Genomic DNA, 20,624 nt, shown 5'->3' with positions numbered 1-20,624 from the left:
TGAACGTTGTGGCTTGGCTCTCCAACACACCGGTGTTGCTGTACTAGTGACGAATTGGCCACGTTCTGTTCACGTGACAAACCCCTTACTAGTTGGCCGTGTCGGGTGGTGGTGGGTTTAACGACACATTTATATACTTAGGTGATCTAACCCCCCAAAAAAACCTCTTATAGTAAAGTTTGTCACGAAAAACAAAACATGCCAATTAGTTACGAGTTCAGCACACCGGTGTGTTGGAGAGTAAACCCGCTACAACATTTACAATTCGAGTGCGACGTTTCGCCGGTAATTATAACTGCCTGATTTTGATCACGTGACAAACCTTACTATCTGGACGTGTCGGGCGGTGGAGGGTTATGAATATGTTTATCCTGCTTCTTTAACCAGTGGAAGGCCTCATCCAAGAGCTTCGTACCTGCTTTTCAGGAGGGAGCTCTGCCACGTGTTTCCTACTCAGGGGCGGCGGTTGCTGCGATGCGTAACCCGGATTGATTGATTGATTAACTCGGGGGGGGGGGGGTGGGGGTGGCATCATCCGTCCGTCCGTCTGGCGGCGGTCAAATAAACGAATAACCACTTTGCGAAAACGGACGCCCTGTGGAATTCGACTCGCCGCATCTCGACTGCCGATGAAGGACCCAGCGATCGCTATCGCTGCTTTTGTTTCACTTCCTCTCTCCACCAGTCGCCCGCTCTCTCTCTCTCGTGCAAACCGAACAACATATCTTTAGATTCCAACCCATTGTCCTGCGAGTTCATTGACGGAATATTTCGCAACCGCGGACGTTGACCCGCCACTGTGACGCTCGCGTTCCGCGCGCGGCGAGCTGTCGAAGCTGAGCCTCCGTCTCCTTCACTCCCGGCGTGAGGGTGCGGCCACCGCGGCAGAGGTCGCAACCGGGTACCCGATACCCGTACCCTACCCGATACCCGGCTACCCGTACCCGGCCGGGTACGGGTATCCGTTTGCGACCCTGGTGCGGCCGGGTACGGGTACGGGTAGACCGTGAGTCACTGGTGAGTCACCGTTTGTCACTCATTTCCCAACGTCTTGTCTCTTCTCACAATTCAAGTTCCTGGAATCAACCCACCCGCGCCTGCAACATGGCTTCATCCCAGAGGTCGCAATCAGGTACCCGATACCCGTACCCTACCCATACCCGGTCGGGTACGGGTAGGGTACGGGTACCCGTTTGCGACCCTGGTGCGGCCGGGTACGGGTACGGGTAAGGAATCAAAACCCGTTTGTGACCTCTGCACCGCGGTGCTCACAACAACGAGCGGAGGGCCGGGCGGATAAAACGCAGCGACGTGGCGCATTGTTGAGCACGGGTGGTGCATCTGCCAGTCGTCATCTCGGTCATCTCAGTCGGTCGACCCGTGGCATTTGGGTTTGTTCCGTGACCTGCCAGCAGCAAGCCTTCCACTCCTCACGTGGCCTCACGGCGCACCTAGCCTGGCACAGGCACTCTGGTGACATCACCGCAACTGCTGCGAATGGCGGCAGTTGCGGTTGTTTTTGCCCCGCGCGACAAACCCGGCAACCGTGGTTCGATTCGCGCCCGCGTGGTGCGGTGAGTAAAAGATCATCGCCACTGGGGAGACAAAGGCAGCCGGGCGCGGTGCTGGCCACCCACCCCTTCATGTGCCGTGCCGGCCTTCATAGACGCTCGCTCACAGCACTTGCCGCAACAGTCTGTTAAGGCCTCACGGGGGATCTTTGTCTTTGTCTCCGACCCCCAGGGCTCCATGGGGGTGGTGAGAATGTGGACCCCTCACCCCGCAAAGCGGGCCCCCCAGCCCCCCCCGTGACCTTGGACCCCGGCGACCCCCAGCCACCGCACGAGCCGCCCGCCACGTCGACCCCCCAGGACTCGGCCCCCAAAGCGCAGCCCGGTGAGTACCGACCCCCACCCTCGCCACCCCCACGACTCTCCCTGTGTCTCCCTGTGTCTCCTTGTATCGGAATCCATGCGTAAGCATGATTTTTCTTCATTTGTTCCTCGCTTCTGCTTTGCGTCCTCTCTTCTCCGCCCGTTGGCCCTCGCGGCCCTCCCTCTCCCGCCCTCCCTCTCCCGCCCTCCCTCCCTCTCCCTCTCTCCCCCTCTCTCCCTTTCCCGCCCTCCCTCCCTCCCTCCTCCCTCTCCTGTCCCTCTCTGGCCAGGAGGTGGCAGCACAGCAACGCATCCCAGAGTGTGCGCGCGCGTGTGTTTGTGCTGCTTTGGGTGTCTGCTCCTGGCGAGTGTCTCCCCCTGGTGGTGCGCGTTGCTCGGTTTTTCTCCGGTCTCCTGCCGCGCGAAATCAAACTCTCATGGCCCAAAAAAAACATCGCCAGTGTAGCAGGGGGCCTCCTGAGCAAGGGGCCTATTGGGACTCGGCGAGTTCTTTGCTGGGTAAGTACAGGGAAGCGTTGTACCAGGGAGGTTGGATTTATTTATTTGGCGATGTCCAAGTGTAACCGCATTTCAGGACGCTTCGACAGAAACGGTGGATGCTTTTATTTTATAGAGGTGGTCAGTCATAGGTCTCTGTGAGTCTTTGGGTCTCTATGTGAGTCTTTGGGTCTCTATGTGAGTCTTTGGGTCTCTATGTGAGTCTGTGGGTCTCTATGTAAGTATTTGGGTCTCTATGTGAGTCAATACGTCTCTGTGTAAGTCTGTGGGCCTCCATGTGTACATCGCTATGCGAGTTTAAGGGTCTCTATGTGAGTCTATGGGTCTCTGTTTGAGTCTGTGGGTCTCTGTGAGTCTGTGCATCTCTATACGAGTTTAAGGGTCTCCATGTGAGTCAATATGTCTCTGAGTGTGCATCTCTATACGAGTTTAAGGGTCTCTATGTGAGTCTATGGGTCTCTCTCTTACACCCCCTATCTCTCTCCTCCCCTTTCTCTCTCCTCCCCTGTCTCTCTCCTCCCCTGTCTCCACCCCACCCATCTCTCTTTCATCACCCTATCCGTCCGAGCCACGTGTCCTTTGATGAAAGGGGCCACCTTTTTATTAACGACAAATTCCGATGATGCTTCCACGCGGTTCTGCCCCCTGGCAACGGATGAACGTGAATTCCTCCCTTGACCACAGAGAGAGAGAGAGAGACGCAGCAGCAGCAGCAGCAACGACATCGCCCAGCGCAAGGGGCGATTATCCTGGCTCTCTCTCTCCCCCCCCCCGTCTCCGCCACCACTTGCCGTGACGTCACTAGTCGCTCCGCGTGTTTGCCCAGGCCGCCTTGGAACAACGACTCTGCTGATGCGTCACGTACAGACCCACAGAGACCCACAGAGTCACGCAGAGACCCACAGAGTCACGCAGAGACCCACAGCGTCACGCAGAGACCCACAGAGTCACGCAGAGACCCACAGCGTCACGTAGAGACCCACAGAGACCCACAGAGTCACGCAGAGACCCACAGCGTCACGCAGAGACCCACAGCGTCACGTAGAGACCCGCAGAGTCACGCAGAGACCCACAGCGTCACGTAGAGACCCACAGCGTCACATAGAGACCCGCAGAGTCACGCAGAGATCCACAGCGTCACGTAGAGACCCACAGCGTCACGTACAGACCCGCAGAGTCACGCAGAGATCCACAGAGACCCACAGAGACACACAGAGACCCACAGAGTCACACAGAGACCCACAGACTCACAAAGAGACCCATAGACTCGCACAGAGACCCACAGAGACTCACACAGAGACCCACAGACTCACACAGAGACCCACAGACTCACACAGAGACCCACAGACTCACACAGAGACCCACAGACTCACACAGAGACCCACAGACTCACACAGAGACCCATAGACTCACACAGAGACCCACAGACTCACACAGAGACCCGCAGAGTCACGCAGAGACCCACAGATTTACTCCCGTGTCTAAACACTCATTAATTGGATGATAACACCTTCATATATAGAGAACCGCAGAGCTTGAGCAATTGCAGGGCTGCACCTTTAGCTGCCATTACTTACCGTTTAGGGAAAAGTGACCAGGACTTGTTTGACCCGTTCGGGAAACGTGTTGGCACTCGCATTTGTTTGCTCGGAGCAAGGAGTAAACGCTGACGCGATTGATGCGTTCGTTTTTACTTTTTGTTTCCGTGCATCTCCCCAGCCCCAACGAAGCCTAAAAAGCCGAAACTCCTCAACAAGTTCGACCGCGCGATCAAGGAGGAGCTGGACGCCGCGGAGAAGCTCCGGAAAAAGGTGACCCGCTCCGCTGACGAGGCACTGAATGTCGACAACCGGTCCCAGAGTTTGCTCGTGCTGAGCCCGCTCCTGCTGACATTGCGCGCTCCCAGAAGGAAGGCCGTGGGGGCCGATGGGACGCGTCGGAAGAAATACTAAGCAAGTCTAACTCTCCTCTCACTGTGCACCCAACCCCTCTGGCCCGGCCCACCCCCCCCGCCTTCCCCAGGGCTCCATGCAGGAGGCACTCCAGGCCTTCACAGAGCTCGTGCAGACCTTCCCCAGCAGTCCGCGCGCTCGCTACGGGAAGGCCCAGGTGAGGCCACCCTGACGGTCACCTCCTCACCCTCGCCACCAGGCCGAGAGACAGGCTCCATGGCGGTGGTCTTCATCGCAAGGCCCGCGGGGGGTGCACTGTGGCCGGGTGGCAGATTGGCCGTGTTCCACCAGGCTGGGCGCCAGTAGACGTCACCGTTCCTGAGTGGCGGGGGTATTAGTATTTGGATTGGTGCCAGCCGTGCATGGCGGGGACCGGCTGGTACCAGGAGCTCTGCGCGGGGTGGCAAGCAGAGGTCGCAAACGGGTTTTGATTCCTTACCCGTACCCGGCCGCACCAGGGTCGCAAACGGGTACCCGTACCGGTACCCGGCCGGGTACGGGTAGCCAGGTATCGGATAGGTTACGGGTATCGGGTACCCGGTTGCGACCTCTGGTGGCAAGGCTGAATCTTATACCGTCATGTTCGCCGCCATCCCCCCACCGTCACCCCCCCCCCCTCCCCACCGCGTGGGACAGGCGGAGGACGACCTGGCCGAGAAGCAGCGCAGCAACGAGCAGCTGGCGCGCGCCATCGCGACGTACGCGGAGGTGGCCGACCTCCCCGATGCCCCGGCGGAACTGGTGCAGCTGGCGCTGAAACGGCAGGCGAACCGGCTGCAGTTCCTGGGTGAGTGGGGGGCGAGTGGGGGGCGAGCGGATTAGTTTACCGGGGCGGCCGCTGCATCGGAACCCGCGGGGCTCTGCGACGGCGTGCTGGGCGGCTGCGTCGCTCTCAAAAAAATGTAAACACAAAGTGAACGCGTGGGCTTGGGCCACCGCTGTTGTTCATGTAAAGGTCAGATCGATGTAGATGCAGATGTGTCGGTAACCCACCTCCACAACTCCGGCGACACTGGTCGTGGTAAACGCCGCAATAATCGTCGTGAACTCAACTTGTCTGGGTGTTTACTCTCCAACCCACAAGCGGTCCGCGCTTAATCAGTAGCTACTTGGCCCGCTTTGTTCACGTGACAAACTACTTGGCTGTGTCGGGCGGAGATGGGCTATGGACACATTTACGCGATCTGGCCCAAAAACCTTTATTGTGATTTTCTTTTTTTTACCAAGAAAAGCCCACTGAGCTAAGAGCTCTTTTTCAGAGGCATACGTGATGGTAGGTCATCATCGAGGGGCCTTGTATCGTCATCGTCATCACATGTGGGCATTATTAGTAGCAGCCAGATCATCTAAATGCGCGTTGTCTCTAAATGTGTAGGAGGGGGGGTTGGGGGCAAAACCGGTGGAGGAACCCAGAGAAAAATCCACGCTGCGACCGCCAAGGGGAGAGAAAGAGAACACGCGGACTCCAAATATACCAAACTATTTAACTAAACATTTTTTATTTTATTTTACCAGATGAGGTCCACTGGGCTATATAGCTGATTTTTTGGAAGTTACCTGGCCACAAATGATAGCCCAACGAGAAGTGGCTTATCATGATCGTGTGGAAAATAAGCCCTCGACACGTGACGTTGATTCTAAACGTGGAGAGAAAAACCACGCGACCACGGGGAGAGAGAGTGAGAGAGAGACACGCAGACCCCAAATACACAAACAGGCATCGCCAGGGTCTGGGATCGAACCCACGTGCCGTCCTGTGTAGTGGGCGAAGGGGAGGGGCGACGCTCGTTCTGGTGGACGGTGCCACTCCCATTGCCACCGCCAGCACCCACAACGTCTGTGGCCACCGCAGCCCAATTTGTCCACTTTCCCGCGGCCCTCGTCTGTGCCCTTTGCGCCACGTGGCCGCTGTTTCTCGAGTGATGTCAACTGAATTGCCACTCAGGAATCGCCTGATTTGGGCGCGGCACGAAGGCAAAGGTCTCCCCCCCCACCCCCACCACCCCCACGGCACCGCACCCGCAGTGTAGCCCACGCAGGCTGTTGGGGCAAGCGCTGTGAGCGAGCGCTTGTGAAGGCCGGCACGGCGTACCTAATGAGGGGCGAGGTGGCGCAGTGAGCGCCACGCCCGGCCGTCTTTGTCTCTCCGGTGCTGATGACGATGTTTGCAGGAGGCACCGAGGTGCAGCGTACTAATTTGAGGCCCAGTCGACCTAGGCGAGGCCCAGGACCGGTGCAGATAATGGTCATTGATGGTGGCCGTGAGCAGGAATCGAACTCGGGCTGCGTGGTTCGTAGCGCAGCACGCCGACCGCTGCACTGCAGCTCCCCACGCACAAAACAAAGACACAATCCCCCATATAGCCTTACAGACTGTTGGGGCAAGTGCTGTTAGTGAGCACTTATGAAGGCTGGAACGGTACACGAGGGGGTGGATAAACCCCACGCCTGGCCGCCTTTGTCTCCCCAGTGGTGATGTTTACACACCGCACCAGGTAGTCACTTGAGGCCGAGTCGACACATTGACACACACACAAGTATGTACACACACACACAAGTATGTACACACACACGTATGTACACACACGCACGAGCACAAAGTAATGTTGCCCAACAGCCGCCGTGCGAAATGTCACCTAGTCGCTTGAGAGAACGCGAATCGTAAGCGGATTCCGCCAGGGTGGCGTGACAGCGGCAACGCGCCGAGCGAGTCTCAAGGCGTCCTCTTGAGGAGGGTCCCGCATGGGACTTGTTTACTTTGGTAACACGAAGATGCTTTCAGCCGATGGAGCGAGCGGTCATGCGCACGGGAGCGGAAAACCCGGAGCGCCCCGAGAAAACCCACGGCGCGTGAGCTTAGCGGGGGAGGGCAACGCTCTATCCCGGTACAGATGGAACAGCTGGAGACTAAATTTCGATTTAGAGCTTTCGTGACTGCAGGGATTCATCTTCTTGGTTCTTTCGGTAAAGTCACGTAGAATGGAAATAATAAAATAATAAAATAAAACATAATAAAATAATTCTCACGACGTTTCGGCCACAACGCAAGCAGCCGTCCTCAGGTGAAGACCAGGTTTGTCGGGGAGACAGCGTCTGAATGAATGAGACAGCGTCTGAATGAATGACGCTGTCTCCCCGACAGACCTGGTCTTCACCTGAGGACGGCTGCTTGCGTTGTGGCCAAAACGTCGTGAGAATGATTTTATTATGTTTTATTTTATTATTTTATTATTTCCATTCTACGTGACTTTACCGAAAGAACTGAGAAGCTGGAGACTAGTCCAACTCAGATCCACGGCGACCTGCTGCGCCCCCCGCCGTGTAAACCTCGCGCGGTACGACCAGCGCAGCTCGTGCTCGGGACGCGTCCCCGAGTCGGAGTGAGTTCTGCAACGGACTCAACACGGTGTTGTTGTTCCGGAGAGCCAACTTCAGTGTGCGACCAGCACGTATTCGTGATGGACTGGACTCATACGAGTGCTCGTTAACAAACTTTCTTACTTTGCTGTAGCGCCTTCACCTGGCGAGCCAGGGAATACCGCTCCTTATCCTCCTTCTCCTCCTCGACGCCCAATGAGTGGAGGGAGTTTCGTACCCACCGCCCGCTGGTACATAATTGCTGGGCCCGGCTGCGGCTGCTGCTGCTGCAGTATTGTACCCAGGGGCGTGCGCTCACCCCACGCCCGATCTTTCTCGAGGGGCACGCTGACATTTTCAAGTGGACAGGGCGGTCGGTCACCGACGTCGTCACCGCCACGGACCGATTGCTCAACTTGTTATTGTCGTCGGGGACTTTATTTTTTTTTTTGCGAACATTTACTCTCGGAGCGTCTCTCTTTTGTTATTTTGACGAGTCGTGCAATTCAGCTCCTGCCGCCTCTGTTTTTCGGACGTGGGGTGGAGGGGGGCGGTGGTGGGGGTTGGGCAATGGGGGGAGTGGGGGCTAAAGAGGGGGAGGGGGCAAGCCAGGTGGGGGGGATGGACGGACTAAGCGTCGTCGGAGTAGAAAGCCCAGGGAGGGTTGTTCTCCACGGAGATGGGGCGATGGAATCGGGATCTCGCGGGGGGAGGGGGTGCGATGGCTTGGGGGAGAGAGGCCTTCATCCAGCAGTGGATAGACGATGATTATGCTGATGAAGATGGAGCTCCCTCCGTTGCGACGATGGCGTCGCCTCACCCTGCTGATGAGTCTCGGAGAAGTCAAAACCAGTCGAGCGCCTTAGCTGCGTAAACAAATTCTGCTGGAGAAGATTACCGGACATCTGTGAAAAAGAGCTTCATAGCTCATCAGATTCCTCCGGAATAAAATACATTCTCTGATTACTGCAGCGGGAGGCCCTACGCTGCTCGACGTACAAATTGAACTCTCGCTTAAAGCGGGGGAGAGACGAAAGGGGGAGAGACAGAGGGAGAGAAAGAGAGAGGGGGGGGCAGGGAGAGTTAGCAAACGAGACGCTAAAATTGGCCAGACATCCCAGTGTAGCGGGACCTGGACTGACCCATAGGGGCAGCAGTCCATGGGGCAAGTTCCCGGTGGGCCAGTCCACTCCGAGTAGCCGTGGGGGCCGGTCTGCCGTGGGGAAATTGCAAATGTGATCAGAGTGAAAAAGTCAAAATATTTTTTATGAAAATATTTTGATCACCTCTGTGTACGCTTGATTGCTTATTTACGCTCTCAGCTGGCATTGAGTCCCCACACATATTCGGCAGCCCCCAAAGAGTCTTCCTCAACCTGCCCCCCCCCCCCATTTGTCTTTTTGGACCCAGTCCAGAAATATGGGCCAATGACACGCCAAGACGTCATCGCATCGCAGATAGAACGACTCGTACTTGCGTGGTTTGCCATTCGCGCAACAACCGTTTAAACAGGATAAAATAACAAAACGATTGCCCCCATAGCCCAAATGTTGGGCCCGGCGCGTTGAAAAATGCCCGCGATGATTTCTGTTGCCCGCGGTCGGTCACTGCGGTGCAAAGCAGCGCCCTCTTGACAACGAGTCTTGAGACTCTTTTTCCCCCTCGACAAGTAAACGGCATCATTCGACCTCCTTTGCCAGTACCAAAATATAATAATAGGGTTTTCCCCTTTTGTCTGGAGGTCTAATGATGTAGATGCTCACCCCACACCCTCGTTACTTTGATAGTGCATTGTCTCTGGTCGAGCACCAATTGGGTCGAGGCTCAAAAGAAAGCCGTCCCTTGGTGTGGACCAATCAGTTTCAAGGACAATGCCACTATATTATCATAGTGTGTGATACATTTTTGGCATTTTGACTGCAAGTATTGTGGTTAATGCAGACATGAATCCTTGTAAAAAGGTTTTCTGTTTTGTTGCCAGCAAAAAGGGCAAAACCCCTATTATATATTTATTATTTTAAGTAACCGGCACTACCAGCAGCAGTGAAATTCTTACTTAGTTTATTACATTTTGTTGCGAGCCAACCACACCCCCACATGCCCTCGGTGTTATTTCGCCTCTGCTCTTTCAAGGTTTGGGCTCTCGTCCGGTAGGCATTCGTTTTGCCAAATGTCAGCCCCCCGCCCGCCCCCCACCCCGTGACAATGATTGATGTTTGCTTAGTTCGTCCGATTTGCATGGTGGAATTGTGATCGCTCACTTGCCATGAAGTCGCATGGCTCCACTGCCGATGAGTCATGTTTCTGTTCTGCATTGCAGCTAAAATAAGTTTTATTTCGGAATGGAAACGGCAGGTTGTCTTTGTGATCGTCAGCGGAGCGAGGCGGGTGGGTGGGGGGGAGCAACGGTCTGTCCCCGTACAGATGGAACAGATGGAGATTAGTCCACACCTTTTTCTGTATCACCTTCTCTTATGTATGTATGAATGTTGAACTTCTTTTGCACCCTACGTAGCCAACCGTGCTCATCGGAGGTGCGGGGGAAGGACAACAAACTGAACACAAAGCAGTTATGAATCGAGATTTAGAAGTGCAGTGCTCCAGTGGATCACGGCTCGTCCTCGACACCCACGGGAAAGGAGCTTCGATTCTCACTCGCAGCCAACACCGGCGACGAACATTTCAACTGGGCCAGAGGCTGGGCCTCCGCTAGGTCGACTCAGCCTCAAATGAGTACCTGACGTGGCATGTAAACGTCGGCATTGGGGAGACAAAGGTGGCCAGGCGCGGTCCTGGCCACCCACCCCCTCGTGCGCCGTGCCGGCCTTCATAGGCGCTGCTTGCCATGCACGTGCTTGCGTATGTTGAACTTAGCTCTCACCCTACGTAGCCAACCGCGTGAATAGGAAGCACTTGCCCTGACATTCCGGGTGACCTTTGTCTTTGTAATCCCCCCGCACCACCGTTCCCCTGCAGGTCGCATGCGCGCGGCCGTGGCGGCGCTGAGGAAGCTGGTGCAGCGGTACCCGGCCGATGTGGCGCTGCAGAACGAGCTGGGGGTCGCCCTGCTCCTGCAGGGCGACAACAAGGGGGCAAAGGTCGTCTACGAGGAGGTCAGCAGGTCACGGCCGCCACAACCCTCCACACCACTCCCCCGCCTCCTCCTCCACCTTCTCTGTCCTCTTCCGTGCGTGACGCACTTGCACCGTGTGTGCGTGCGTGTGTCACGTACGCACGGGCGTATGTACAGTCGCGCACTGCGCTACGAACCCGGCGGCCCGAGTTCGATTCCCGCTCGCGGCCAACACTGGTGACGATTATCCGAACCGGTCATGGGCCTCCCCTAAGTCGACTCAGCCTAAAAATTAGCGCCTGGTGCGGTGGTTATAAACATCGTCACTGGGGAGACAAAGGCGGTCGGGCGTGGTCCTGGCCACTCTCCTCGTGTGCCATGCCGGCAGTCTGTTAAGACTATGCGAGGGATCTTTGTCTTTGTAGGTTCTGGCCAGATCGCCGGACGATGGATTTGCGAAGGTGCACTTTGGGTTCATCCTGAAGGCGGAGAACAAGATCGCTGAGAGCATCCCCTTCTTGCGGGTGAGTCTCGCGCACACACTCGCACACACACACACTCGCACACACACACTCGCACACTCGCACACACACACACTCGCACACACACACTCGCACACTCGCACACACACACACTCGCACACACACACACACTCGTGTACACACACACGCACACACACTCGCGCACACGCGCACACGCACACACGCACGCACACACACACTCGCGCACACACACACACATGCACACACACGCATGCACACACGTACACACACACATGCACACACGAACACCGATTGCTCGATTAACTGATTAATTGATTGTGCACTTGTATGGATGTGCGATTATGTAGTTACATGAATGTGTAGTTGTATTACTGTGGTTGTGTGGTGGTGTGGTGCTGCGGTTGTATGACTGTGGTTGTGGTTGTGTGGTGGTGTGGTGCTGCGGCTGTATGACTGTGGTTGTGTGGTGTTGCGGTTGTATGACTGTGGTTGTGTGGTGGTGTGGTGCTGCTGCTGTATGACTGTGGTGGTGTGGTGGTGTGGTGCTGCTGCTGTATGACTGTGGTTGTGCTGTTGTATGACTGTGGTTGTGTGGTGGTGTGGTGGTGTGGTGCTGCGGTTTCCAGGCAGGTCTGGAGTCCGAGGCCCCAGGAACGAACGACGGCCGCTTCTACTTCCACCTGGGAGACGCTCTGCAGCGCATGGGGGAGCGCGACGAGGTGGGGGAGGGTGGGGGGGGGAGGGTGCACCCACAAACACAAAGACAAAGATCCCCCACCCCGTCTGACCTTAACACGCCGTTGGGGCAAGTGCACCGTGCCGGTTGGGGGTGCTGAGTGAGCGGAGCCTCGCTGAGCCGGCCGCTTCCCGAGCAGTGCAGCGCCATCGTCCTAAGCACCTCGTACGGCTCCCTCCCCTCCTTGCATCCTCCCTCCCTCCCTCCCTCCTTCTCCTTCCTCTCCTTCCCCTCCTCATCATCTGTACTCTATCCTCCTTCACCCTCCTTTATCCTTCCTCCCCCCCGCTCCCCCCCCCCCCCCCAGGCGTACCGCTGGTACGCGCAGGGCCACGAGCAGGGCCACTTCTCCTCCGTGTTCCAGCGCTCGCTCTACAACGTGCGCGGCCTCAAGGCCCAGCCGTGGTGGACCCCGCACGAGACGGGCTACACGGAGCTCGTCAAGGTGGCCGCACCGCACCGCTCGCCCCCTCGCTCGCTCGCCCAAACATTCGCTCACTCACTTGCTCGCTCAATCGCTCACACACTCGCTCACCCGCTCCTTCACTCACTCGCTCACTCGCACACTCACTCGCCCCCTCGCTCGCTCGCCCAAACATTCGCTCACTCGCTCACTCACTCGCACACTCACTCACACCCTCGCTCGCTCAAACATTTGCTCACTCGCTCACTCACTCGCTCACTCACTCGCTCACTCGCTCGATCACTTGATTGATCACTCACGCACTCACTTTGTGTGAGTCTATGGGGCTCTGTGTGAGTCTTTGGGTCTCTGTGTGAGTCTATGGGGCTCTGTGTGAGTCTATGGGGCTCTGTGTGAGTCTATGGGGCTCTGTGTGAGTCTATGGGGCTCTGTGTGAGTCTGTGGGGCTTTGTGTGAGTCTATGGGTCTCTGTGTGAGTCTATGGGTCTTTGTGTGAGTCTATGGGGCTCTGTGTGAGTCTATGGGGCTCTGTGTGATCTACAGAGAGCTCCAGGTCATGGGGCCAGCAGAGGAGAATGAAAAACTTAACCTTAAAAGGACAGAAATATTAAATAAATACTTTTTTACGCTAATTAAAGAGCACACGGAGTTGCTGCTTCAGAAACAGGTTAAGCATCATTTCTCTCTCTTGCTCCCTGTAATTCTCTCTGCGTGTTTCTGTTTCTCCATGTCTCTGTGTCTCTATCTTTGTGCGTCTCTGATTCTCACTCTATCTGTTGTTCTCCATCTCTCTGGCTTTCTGTCACGTCTCTCTGGAGTTTTCTGTTGGCACTCCGTCAGCCTCCATCTCTCGGGGTTATCGTAAAAGGTCACAGAGCAGTCGATGGTCGTGGGTCACCGCTCGGGACACAGCGCTGCACCGCTGGCAGGGCTCGTGCCACGTACATCCACGCGGGCTGCGATTTCCCAACCTCCCCACCGCTCCCGGCACGGTCACCGCCACGCCGGGTGATCGCCAGGGGATGGCAGCACGTGGCCCGCCGCGGTCCGTTTACGGCGATCGGATCCGCCCGTGGATTGAATGCAGCCCAGTGCCACCCCCATGCCACCCTGTAGTGTGCACACGTCCAATTATACACTGGTCAACACACTTTTTCTGGCATAAGGTATTCCAACGGTTTTAAGGTGATTCCAAATCTGGCATTAGTTTTTGTCTATCACATCAGGTTTTTGAGATGTCAAATATTGCATTTTCAATAAAAATTGCAGAAGAAAACTATTAAATAAATGTGGATATCTACATAAAATTCTATTATAAACACACTATCCTAAAAATACAGCACCATATTTTAACACTAAAGCAGTCACTGACTCGCAACAACTTGCAATCATAAGTGACAGAGTTAATTTCGGGTAAAATCAATGAAAATGGGGTATGCCGATAGCATAAAAATTTGATGTGATAGAGCAAATCTGAGATCACATTTGGAATCAGCACCCTGAAATTATTCTAGAACAGCTGCAAAAGTCCAGGCCAGAAAAAAAATGTGTTTTTTTTTGTTGACCATTGTTATTCACCCGGTTCCCACCTCTTTCCCTCGATCGTACACGGGGGTGAGGCGACTGGAGTCATCGTTTTCGTGTCTCCCTCGAATGGGGAGCCGGGGGTGTGTAGACATTGCGGGGGGCAGTGCGTGACCCCCCCCCCAACCCTTGGCCCCTACTCCCACCCGGTGCCCCCCCACCCCCCATCCCAGGCGCTGGAGCGTGGCTGGCGGAGCATCCGGGACGAGGCGCTGGCTGCGATGGACGTCCAGAGCGGTTTCTTCCTCCCCGAGGAGGAGAATCTGCGCGAGAAGGGCGACTGGGCCCAGTTCACGCTGTGGCAGCAAGGTGAGTGGGCCCGCACGCACGCTCACCCACTCACCAGTTCACCCGCTCACCAGTTCACCCGCTCACCCACTCGCCAGTTCACCCGCTCACCCACTCACCAGTTCACCCGCTCACCCACTCACCAGTTCATCCGCTCACCCACTCACCAGCTCACCCACTCACCAGTTCACCTGCTCACCCACTCACCAGCTCACCCACTCACCAGTTCACCCGCTCACCCACTCGCCAGCTCACCCACTCACCAGCTCACCCACTCGCCAGTTCACCTGCTCACCCACTCACCAGTTCACCCGCTCACCCACTTACCAGTTCACCCGCTCACACATTCACCAGTTCACCCGCTCACACATTCACCAGTTCACCCGCTCACACATTCACCAGTTCACCCGCTCACACATTCACCAGTTCACCCGCTCACACATTCACCAGTTCACCCGCTCACACATTCACCAGTTCAACCGCTCACCCACTCACCAGTTCACCCACTCACCCACTCACCCACTCACCCACTCACCAGTTCACCCGCTCACCCACTCACCAGTCCACCCACTCACCAGTTCACCCGCTCACCCACTCACCAGTTCACCCACTCACCCACTCACCAGTTCACCCACTCACCAGTTCACCCGCTCACCCACTCACCAGTTCACCCGCTCACACACTCACCAGCTCACCCGCTCACCCACTCACCAGTTCACCCGCTCACCCACTCGCCAGCTCACCCACTCACCAGCTCACCCACTCGCCAGTTCACCTGCTCACCCACTCACCAGTTCACCCGCTCACCCACTTACCAGTTCACCCGCTCACACATTCACCAGTTCACCCGCTCACACATTCACCAGTTCACCCGCTCACACATTCACCAGTTCACCCGCTCACACATTCACCAGTTCACCCGCTCACACATTCACCAGTTCACCCGCTCACACATTCACCAGTTCAACCGCTCACCCACTCACCAGTTCACCCACTCACCCACTCACCCACTCACCCACTCACCAGTTCACCCGCTCACCCACTCACCAGTCCACCCACTCACCAGTTCACCCGCTCACCCACTCACCAGTTCACCCACTCACCCACTCACCAGTTCACCCACTCACCAGTTCACCCGCTCACCCACTCACCAGTTCACCCGCTCACACACTCACCAGCTCACCCGCTCACCCACTCACCAGTTCACCCGCTCACACATTCACCCGCTCGCCCGTTCACCCGCCCGCCTGCGTGTGTGTGTGCGTGCACGTGTGTGCGTATGTGTGCGGTAGTGTAGCGGTTAGCACACTGCGCTATGAACCTGGCGACCCGAGTTCGATTCCCGCTCACGGCCAACACCGGTGACGATTATTTGGACCGGTCCTGGGCCTCCGCTCGGTCAACTCAAGCCTGAAATGAGTACCTGGTGCGGTGTGTAAACATCGCCACTGGGGAGACATAGGCGGTCGGGCGTGGTGCTGGCCACCCATCCCCTCGTGTACCGTTCTGGCCTTCATAGGTGCTCGCTAACAACACTTGCCCCTACAGTGTGTGAAGGCTATACGGGAGATCTTTGTCTTTGTGCGTGCGCGCAGGCCGGAAGAGCGAGAGCGGCTGCGGGAGGGCGCCCACCACGTGCGCCATCATGGAGCGCTTCCCCGAGTCCACGGGCTGCACACGCGGCCAGGTGAGGAGCCGCCTCTGCCTCGCCCCTTCTGCTGCTGCCACGCGTGTCGCGTGTTGCGTATCGCATGTCGCGTGTCGCGTGTCGCGCGTCGCGTGTCGCGCGTCGCGTGTCGCGCGTCGCGTGTCGCGCGTCGCGCGTCGCGCGTCGTATCATGCTTCGCACGTTGCGTGTCCCGTGTCGTGTGTTACGTGTCACGCGTCATGCGTCGCGTGTCGCGCAGGTGAAGTTCTCCGTCATGCACCCGGGCACACACGTGTGGCCGCACACGGGGCCCACGAACTGCCGCCTGCGGCTCCACCTGGGCCTCGTGATCCCCACGCCAGGGTGCCGCATCCGCTGCGCCAACGACACGCGGTGACCGCACGCACGCACGCGTACACGCACATGCGTACGCACACACACGTACACTCACACGCGTACACACACGCGCACACACGCGTACACGCACACACGCACACGCACACACGCGTACACGCATACACGCACAAACGCGTACACGCACACGTGTACAGGCACACGCGTACACGCACACACGCGTAGACACACACGCGCACACGCGCACACACGCACACGTACACACACCCGCGCATCGTTACCCGTGTTAACCTGCGTGTTGTTACCCCACGTGTTGCCGTTACCCCGCGTAGCGAGTGGCAGGAGGGCAAGGTGCTGATCTTCGACGACTCGTTTGAGCACGAGGTGTGGCAGGACGCCGACCGCGCCCGCCTCATCTTCATCGTCGACGTGTGGCACCCGCAGCTCACCGCACACCAGCGGCGCACCCTCTCGCCCATCTGAGATGGCCACACCGCCGCACCCGCGGTGCTGGTGGTGGTTTGGTGCCGGCCGAACCGTTGTGGGTGGTTGGCCTCGGACACACCGTGGTGGTGGTGGTTGGTCCCAGCCACGCCACAGATGGTTGGCCCAGACACACCGCGTGGTTAAACGGGTTCCAGACACACCACGGTCATAGTTCGTGTCCGCCACGCCACAGATTATTGGACCCGGCCACACCGCGTGGGTGATTGGTACCGTGCACACAACGGTGATGGTCGGATTTCATCCACATCACATGGGTGATTGAGCTTTCTGCCGGCCACACCACGTTGGTAATTGGTTCCGTTCACACCGCAGTGGTGGTTGGTTCCTACCCGAACGCACACACACACACAGATCTACACCAGTGAGTTATGCTCCCGAGATACGACACAGCGTCGAGACTGAACTACCGAGCCACTCTACCCAAATCGACTACGAGTGTGGTGTACGCACGCGCGCACGCGCGCACACGCACGCCCTTCGCGAAAACCAACCCGCCGTCCGTACCCTCTCGCCGCGCGACGGGTTCCCGCCATTTGTATTGTCGCCGACGACGTCGTCCCGTTTTGGCACGCGGTGGTGACGTCACGAGATGCCAACAAGCCCCACGTGACGGGTCTCGTCCAATCACGGCCGAGCCTCGCCGCCGCGGTGACGTGACGGCCAATCACAGTAGCCCGGCTGCCCCCCCGCAGCGCCGGCACGGTGCTGTAGGAGTGGTCGTGATTGTCGTTATGATTGTTATTATTGTCGTCGTCATCGTCATCGTCGATAACAAACGTTCGATTCTTATTATTAAATACTCGTACGCGATGGTCGGTTATTTAAGGGTTGACGCAAGTTTGACGCAGTCGCTTTTTGTTGGTTTTGTTTACGGTCATGCGGTGAGGTGCATGCTGGAGTACGGTTGCTTCACCACACCTCACCATCCTTCACCACACTTCACCACGCCAGTCTGTGCGAGCTGGTGAGGGTGGTAAAAAGGGTGGGGGGTGGGGGCGGTGGGTGGTGGGCCGAGGACCGGTTAAGATTTTTACGACCTGCGCCACCGATGTCAGCCGTGGGCATTCGTCAAAGCACTTCATTTTGAGGCCGAGTCGACCTAGGGGAAGCCCAGTACCGGTTCCTGGTTGCACCTCGCCACCGATGTCAGACGGGGCCGCGGAGTCGAACTCGGGTGTCGCCGGGTGGCATATCGCATTGCGCCAACCACCGCACCACCGCTCCTCTTCCACGCACGATTAGCCGAACTAATATTCCGCGCGTCCGATTCGCACGGTCGGCTACGTACGGCGCGAAATAAGTTCACCACACGTACGTGCGCACGTGTGCACGTGGGTGCGCGCGCGTGGGTTTTCGTCCCGATGTGCGTGTTTACAAGGCTTTCGTGTTGTCGTCAGAGCCAAGTGGGCGACGTCGATTATTTGGCGACGGCGCCTTTGCCGTCGCTTCTTTTAGCCCGCGGCGACCCCGAGCGGAAGAAGCCCCAGCGGGGAGCGCCGCGGGCGACGATTGGCGTTACCGGGTCGGGTAGCCAAGGAGGGGACCAGAGTCGAGGAGGCCTCATCTACAACGGTGACCTTGGGGGGTGGGGGGTGGGCATCGGTGTGCTGCCAGTAGTAGCGGGGGTGTGACGACGATTGCCCGATGTGCGCTCGCGATTGCCGATCGAGTTGGCGTGGCGGTGCTCTTTCTCACGTGCCAAATACGCAGCCGCGACGACGGCGGCGGCGGCGGCGTGCTCCTGCCGACGACGTCACGGGGATCTTCGACGTCCGCTTTTGAAGCGGGCGGCACGTATTTTTGCGCCCGTCGAGCAGAACAACCGAAGGACTGACGTACGACTGCCGACTGCGTTCCCGTCGCTGTGGATCGAGCTGCTGCTCTCGCCGTTTGCCTGGGTCGTGGTGGTTGCGGTGTAGCGGTTCGCGTGCTCCGCTACGAACCCGACGACCCAGTGTTCAATTCCCGCTCACGGCCAACACCAGTGACGATTATCTGGACCAATCCTGGGCCCAATCGTCTTTTACAGGCTTTGCGTGGGGTCTTTGTATTTGGTTGCGGTGGGCAGAGGTCACACGGTTGGTGGTCGGCGGTCGATGTGAAGGTCAAAAGTGCCAAAATAAAGCGAGGAGGTGTGGCGCGCGTTTGGAAGTGGCGTCGTCAGCAATGAATGATTTTGTTGTATCTTCTTGGTTCTTTCAGTAAAGTCACAGACCTGGTCTTCACCTGAGGACGGCTGCTTGCGTTGTGGCCAAAACGTCGTGAGAATTATTTTATTATGTTTTATTTTTATTATTTTATTACTTCCATTCTACGTGACTTTACCGAAAGTACCAAAAAGATGATTCCCTGCAGTCACGAAAGCTTTAAATCGAGATTTTGTTGTAGTTGAGAACGGCCTGTGGAAGTGGATATGACAGAGCTATTTACGAGGTACCTTCTTAAAGTGACCTCTGGTCCACTCAGAACGGCCCACGGAAGTGGATATCACGGAGTTACAGTCCGGTCCACCGCGTGGCAACTCACCCGACACGTTCTTTAATTCAACCGAAGTGGAATTTAGTCAAATGAGAAGTTCCGTTCTGTCGAGCAGTGCATTGGCCAAGGCCACAAGGGGGGAGCATGGCGGGCTGGAGAAGGGCGTGGTGCAGGAGAGACGTTGGAGCATAGAAAAGTTCAGTCCAACAGTGGACTTTACTGCACCCGACAGCATCCCGACGACGTAATTCAAACGTACCACGCAAACTCATCTTTGTACCCGTTTATTCATTTTATCACGACAATTACACAAACAATGCTACTAAAGACACCACCGTCACAAACGATAATCGTACATTGTGATACTATATTTTAATATACTATGTTTAAAACAAGTTTGCCTGGAGGGAGGGATGCACGGTTACGTCCACAGGACGTGCAGTTTCTGTTTATTATAATATATCTAAAAAGATTTACTCTTGGCCTGGCCTCGTGCGCAGGTGTGACGACGAATGCACGGCGATGACGTCACAGCGCACGTGCGCGCGTTGACGCCGTCCCAGCAGCAGCATTCGATCTGCCGGGTTCGTGCATCGTGCCGACGTCCACCCATGCACAACACCACCACCTCCCCCTCGAACCCCACCGGCCCCACCGCCGCGGCCGTCTATCCCTCGCATGCGCGCGGCGAGTGCGGGCCACAATCGCGCGCGGCGGAGACCTCGCTCGACGCGGCGGCAAGTCGATGCGTTCCCGAAGAGCGCGAGAACAGGACGCAACGACGACGCATGCCTCGCACGCGAGGTGGCGGGGCGGATGACCGCAGCGTTACTCTCATCACTGCCGCGCAGTTCAAGAGAGTAGCTCGTCGTCGAACGCTCAGAAACCGCGTCGTAACAATGCAGGTCGTCCCCGACTTACGATGGTCCGACTTACGATATTTCGATCTTACGATGGCGATATCGATACGACAAAATTGTTAAATGTTTTACATTTCGCGCGGCAGGCAAACGCAGCAGCGTACGCGAGTCTGTTTATTGGACTCTATGTGAGTATGGGTCTCTATGCGAGTCTATGGGTCTCTGTGCAAGTCTACGGGTCTCTATGTGAGTCTATGGGTCTCTGCGAGTCTATGGGTCTCTGTGCGAGTCGATGGGTCTCTGTGCAAGTCTGTCTATGGGTCTCTACGTGAGTCTGTCTATTGGACTCTACGTGAGTCTATGGGTCTCTATGTGAGTCTACAGGTCTCTACATGAGTCTGTCTATTGGACTCTATGTGAGTCTATGGGTCTCTATGTGATCTCTACGGCTCTATGAGTCTATGGGT

At 56.8% G+C, this 20,624-nt stretch overlaps 1 protein-coding gene across 1 annotated transcript in view; it reads left to right on the top strand.

Annotated features, from left to right (window-relative positions):
* ASPH (aspartate beta-hydroxylase) overlaps nucleotides 1-19,183 on the top strand; it is a 29,417-nt gene extending 10,234 nt beyond the window's left edge. The window contains exons 4-15 of the mRNA XM_078862761.1: nucleotides 1,744-1,896; nucleotides 4,113-4,204; nucleotides 4,416-4,502; nucleotides 4,982-5,132; nucleotides 10,679-10,815; nucleotides 11,201-11,299; nucleotides 11,905-11,997; nucleotides 12,322-12,459; nucleotides 14,196-14,331; nucleotides 15,906-15,997; nucleotides 16,218-16,351; nucleotides 16,645-19,183. Coding sequence (XP_078718887.1) covers nucleotides 1,744-1,896; nucleotides 4,113-4,204; nucleotides 4,416-4,502; nucleotides 4,982-5,132; nucleotides 10,679-10,815; nucleotides 11,201-11,299; nucleotides 11,905-11,997; nucleotides 12,322-12,459; nucleotides 14,196-14,331; nucleotides 15,906-15,997; nucleotides 16,218-16,351; nucleotides 16,645-16,795 — 1,463 coding nt within the window. The 3' untranslated portion in view covers nucleotides 16,796-19,183. The remainder of the gene's footprint in view (nucleotides 1-1,743; nucleotides 1,897-4,112; nucleotides 4,205-4,415; nucleotides 4,503-4,981; nucleotides 5,133-10,678; nucleotides 10,816-11,200; nucleotides 11,300-11,904; nucleotides 11,998-12,321; nucleotides 12,460-14,195; nucleotides 14,332-15,905; nucleotides 15,998-16,217; nucleotides 16,352-16,644) is intronic.
* Nucleotides 19,184-20,624: the final 1,441 nt, after the last annotated feature.

Source organism: Lampetra fluviatilis, chromosome 14, assembly GCF_964198595.1.
Source record: "Lampetra fluviatilis chromosome 14, kcLamFluv1.1, whole genome shotgun sequence".
NCBI lineage: Eukaryota > Metazoa > Chordata > Hyperoartia > Petromyzontiformes > Petromyzontidae > Lampetra > Lampetra fluviatilis.
This window is presented reverse-complemented; position numbering and strand designations above follow the sequence as displayed.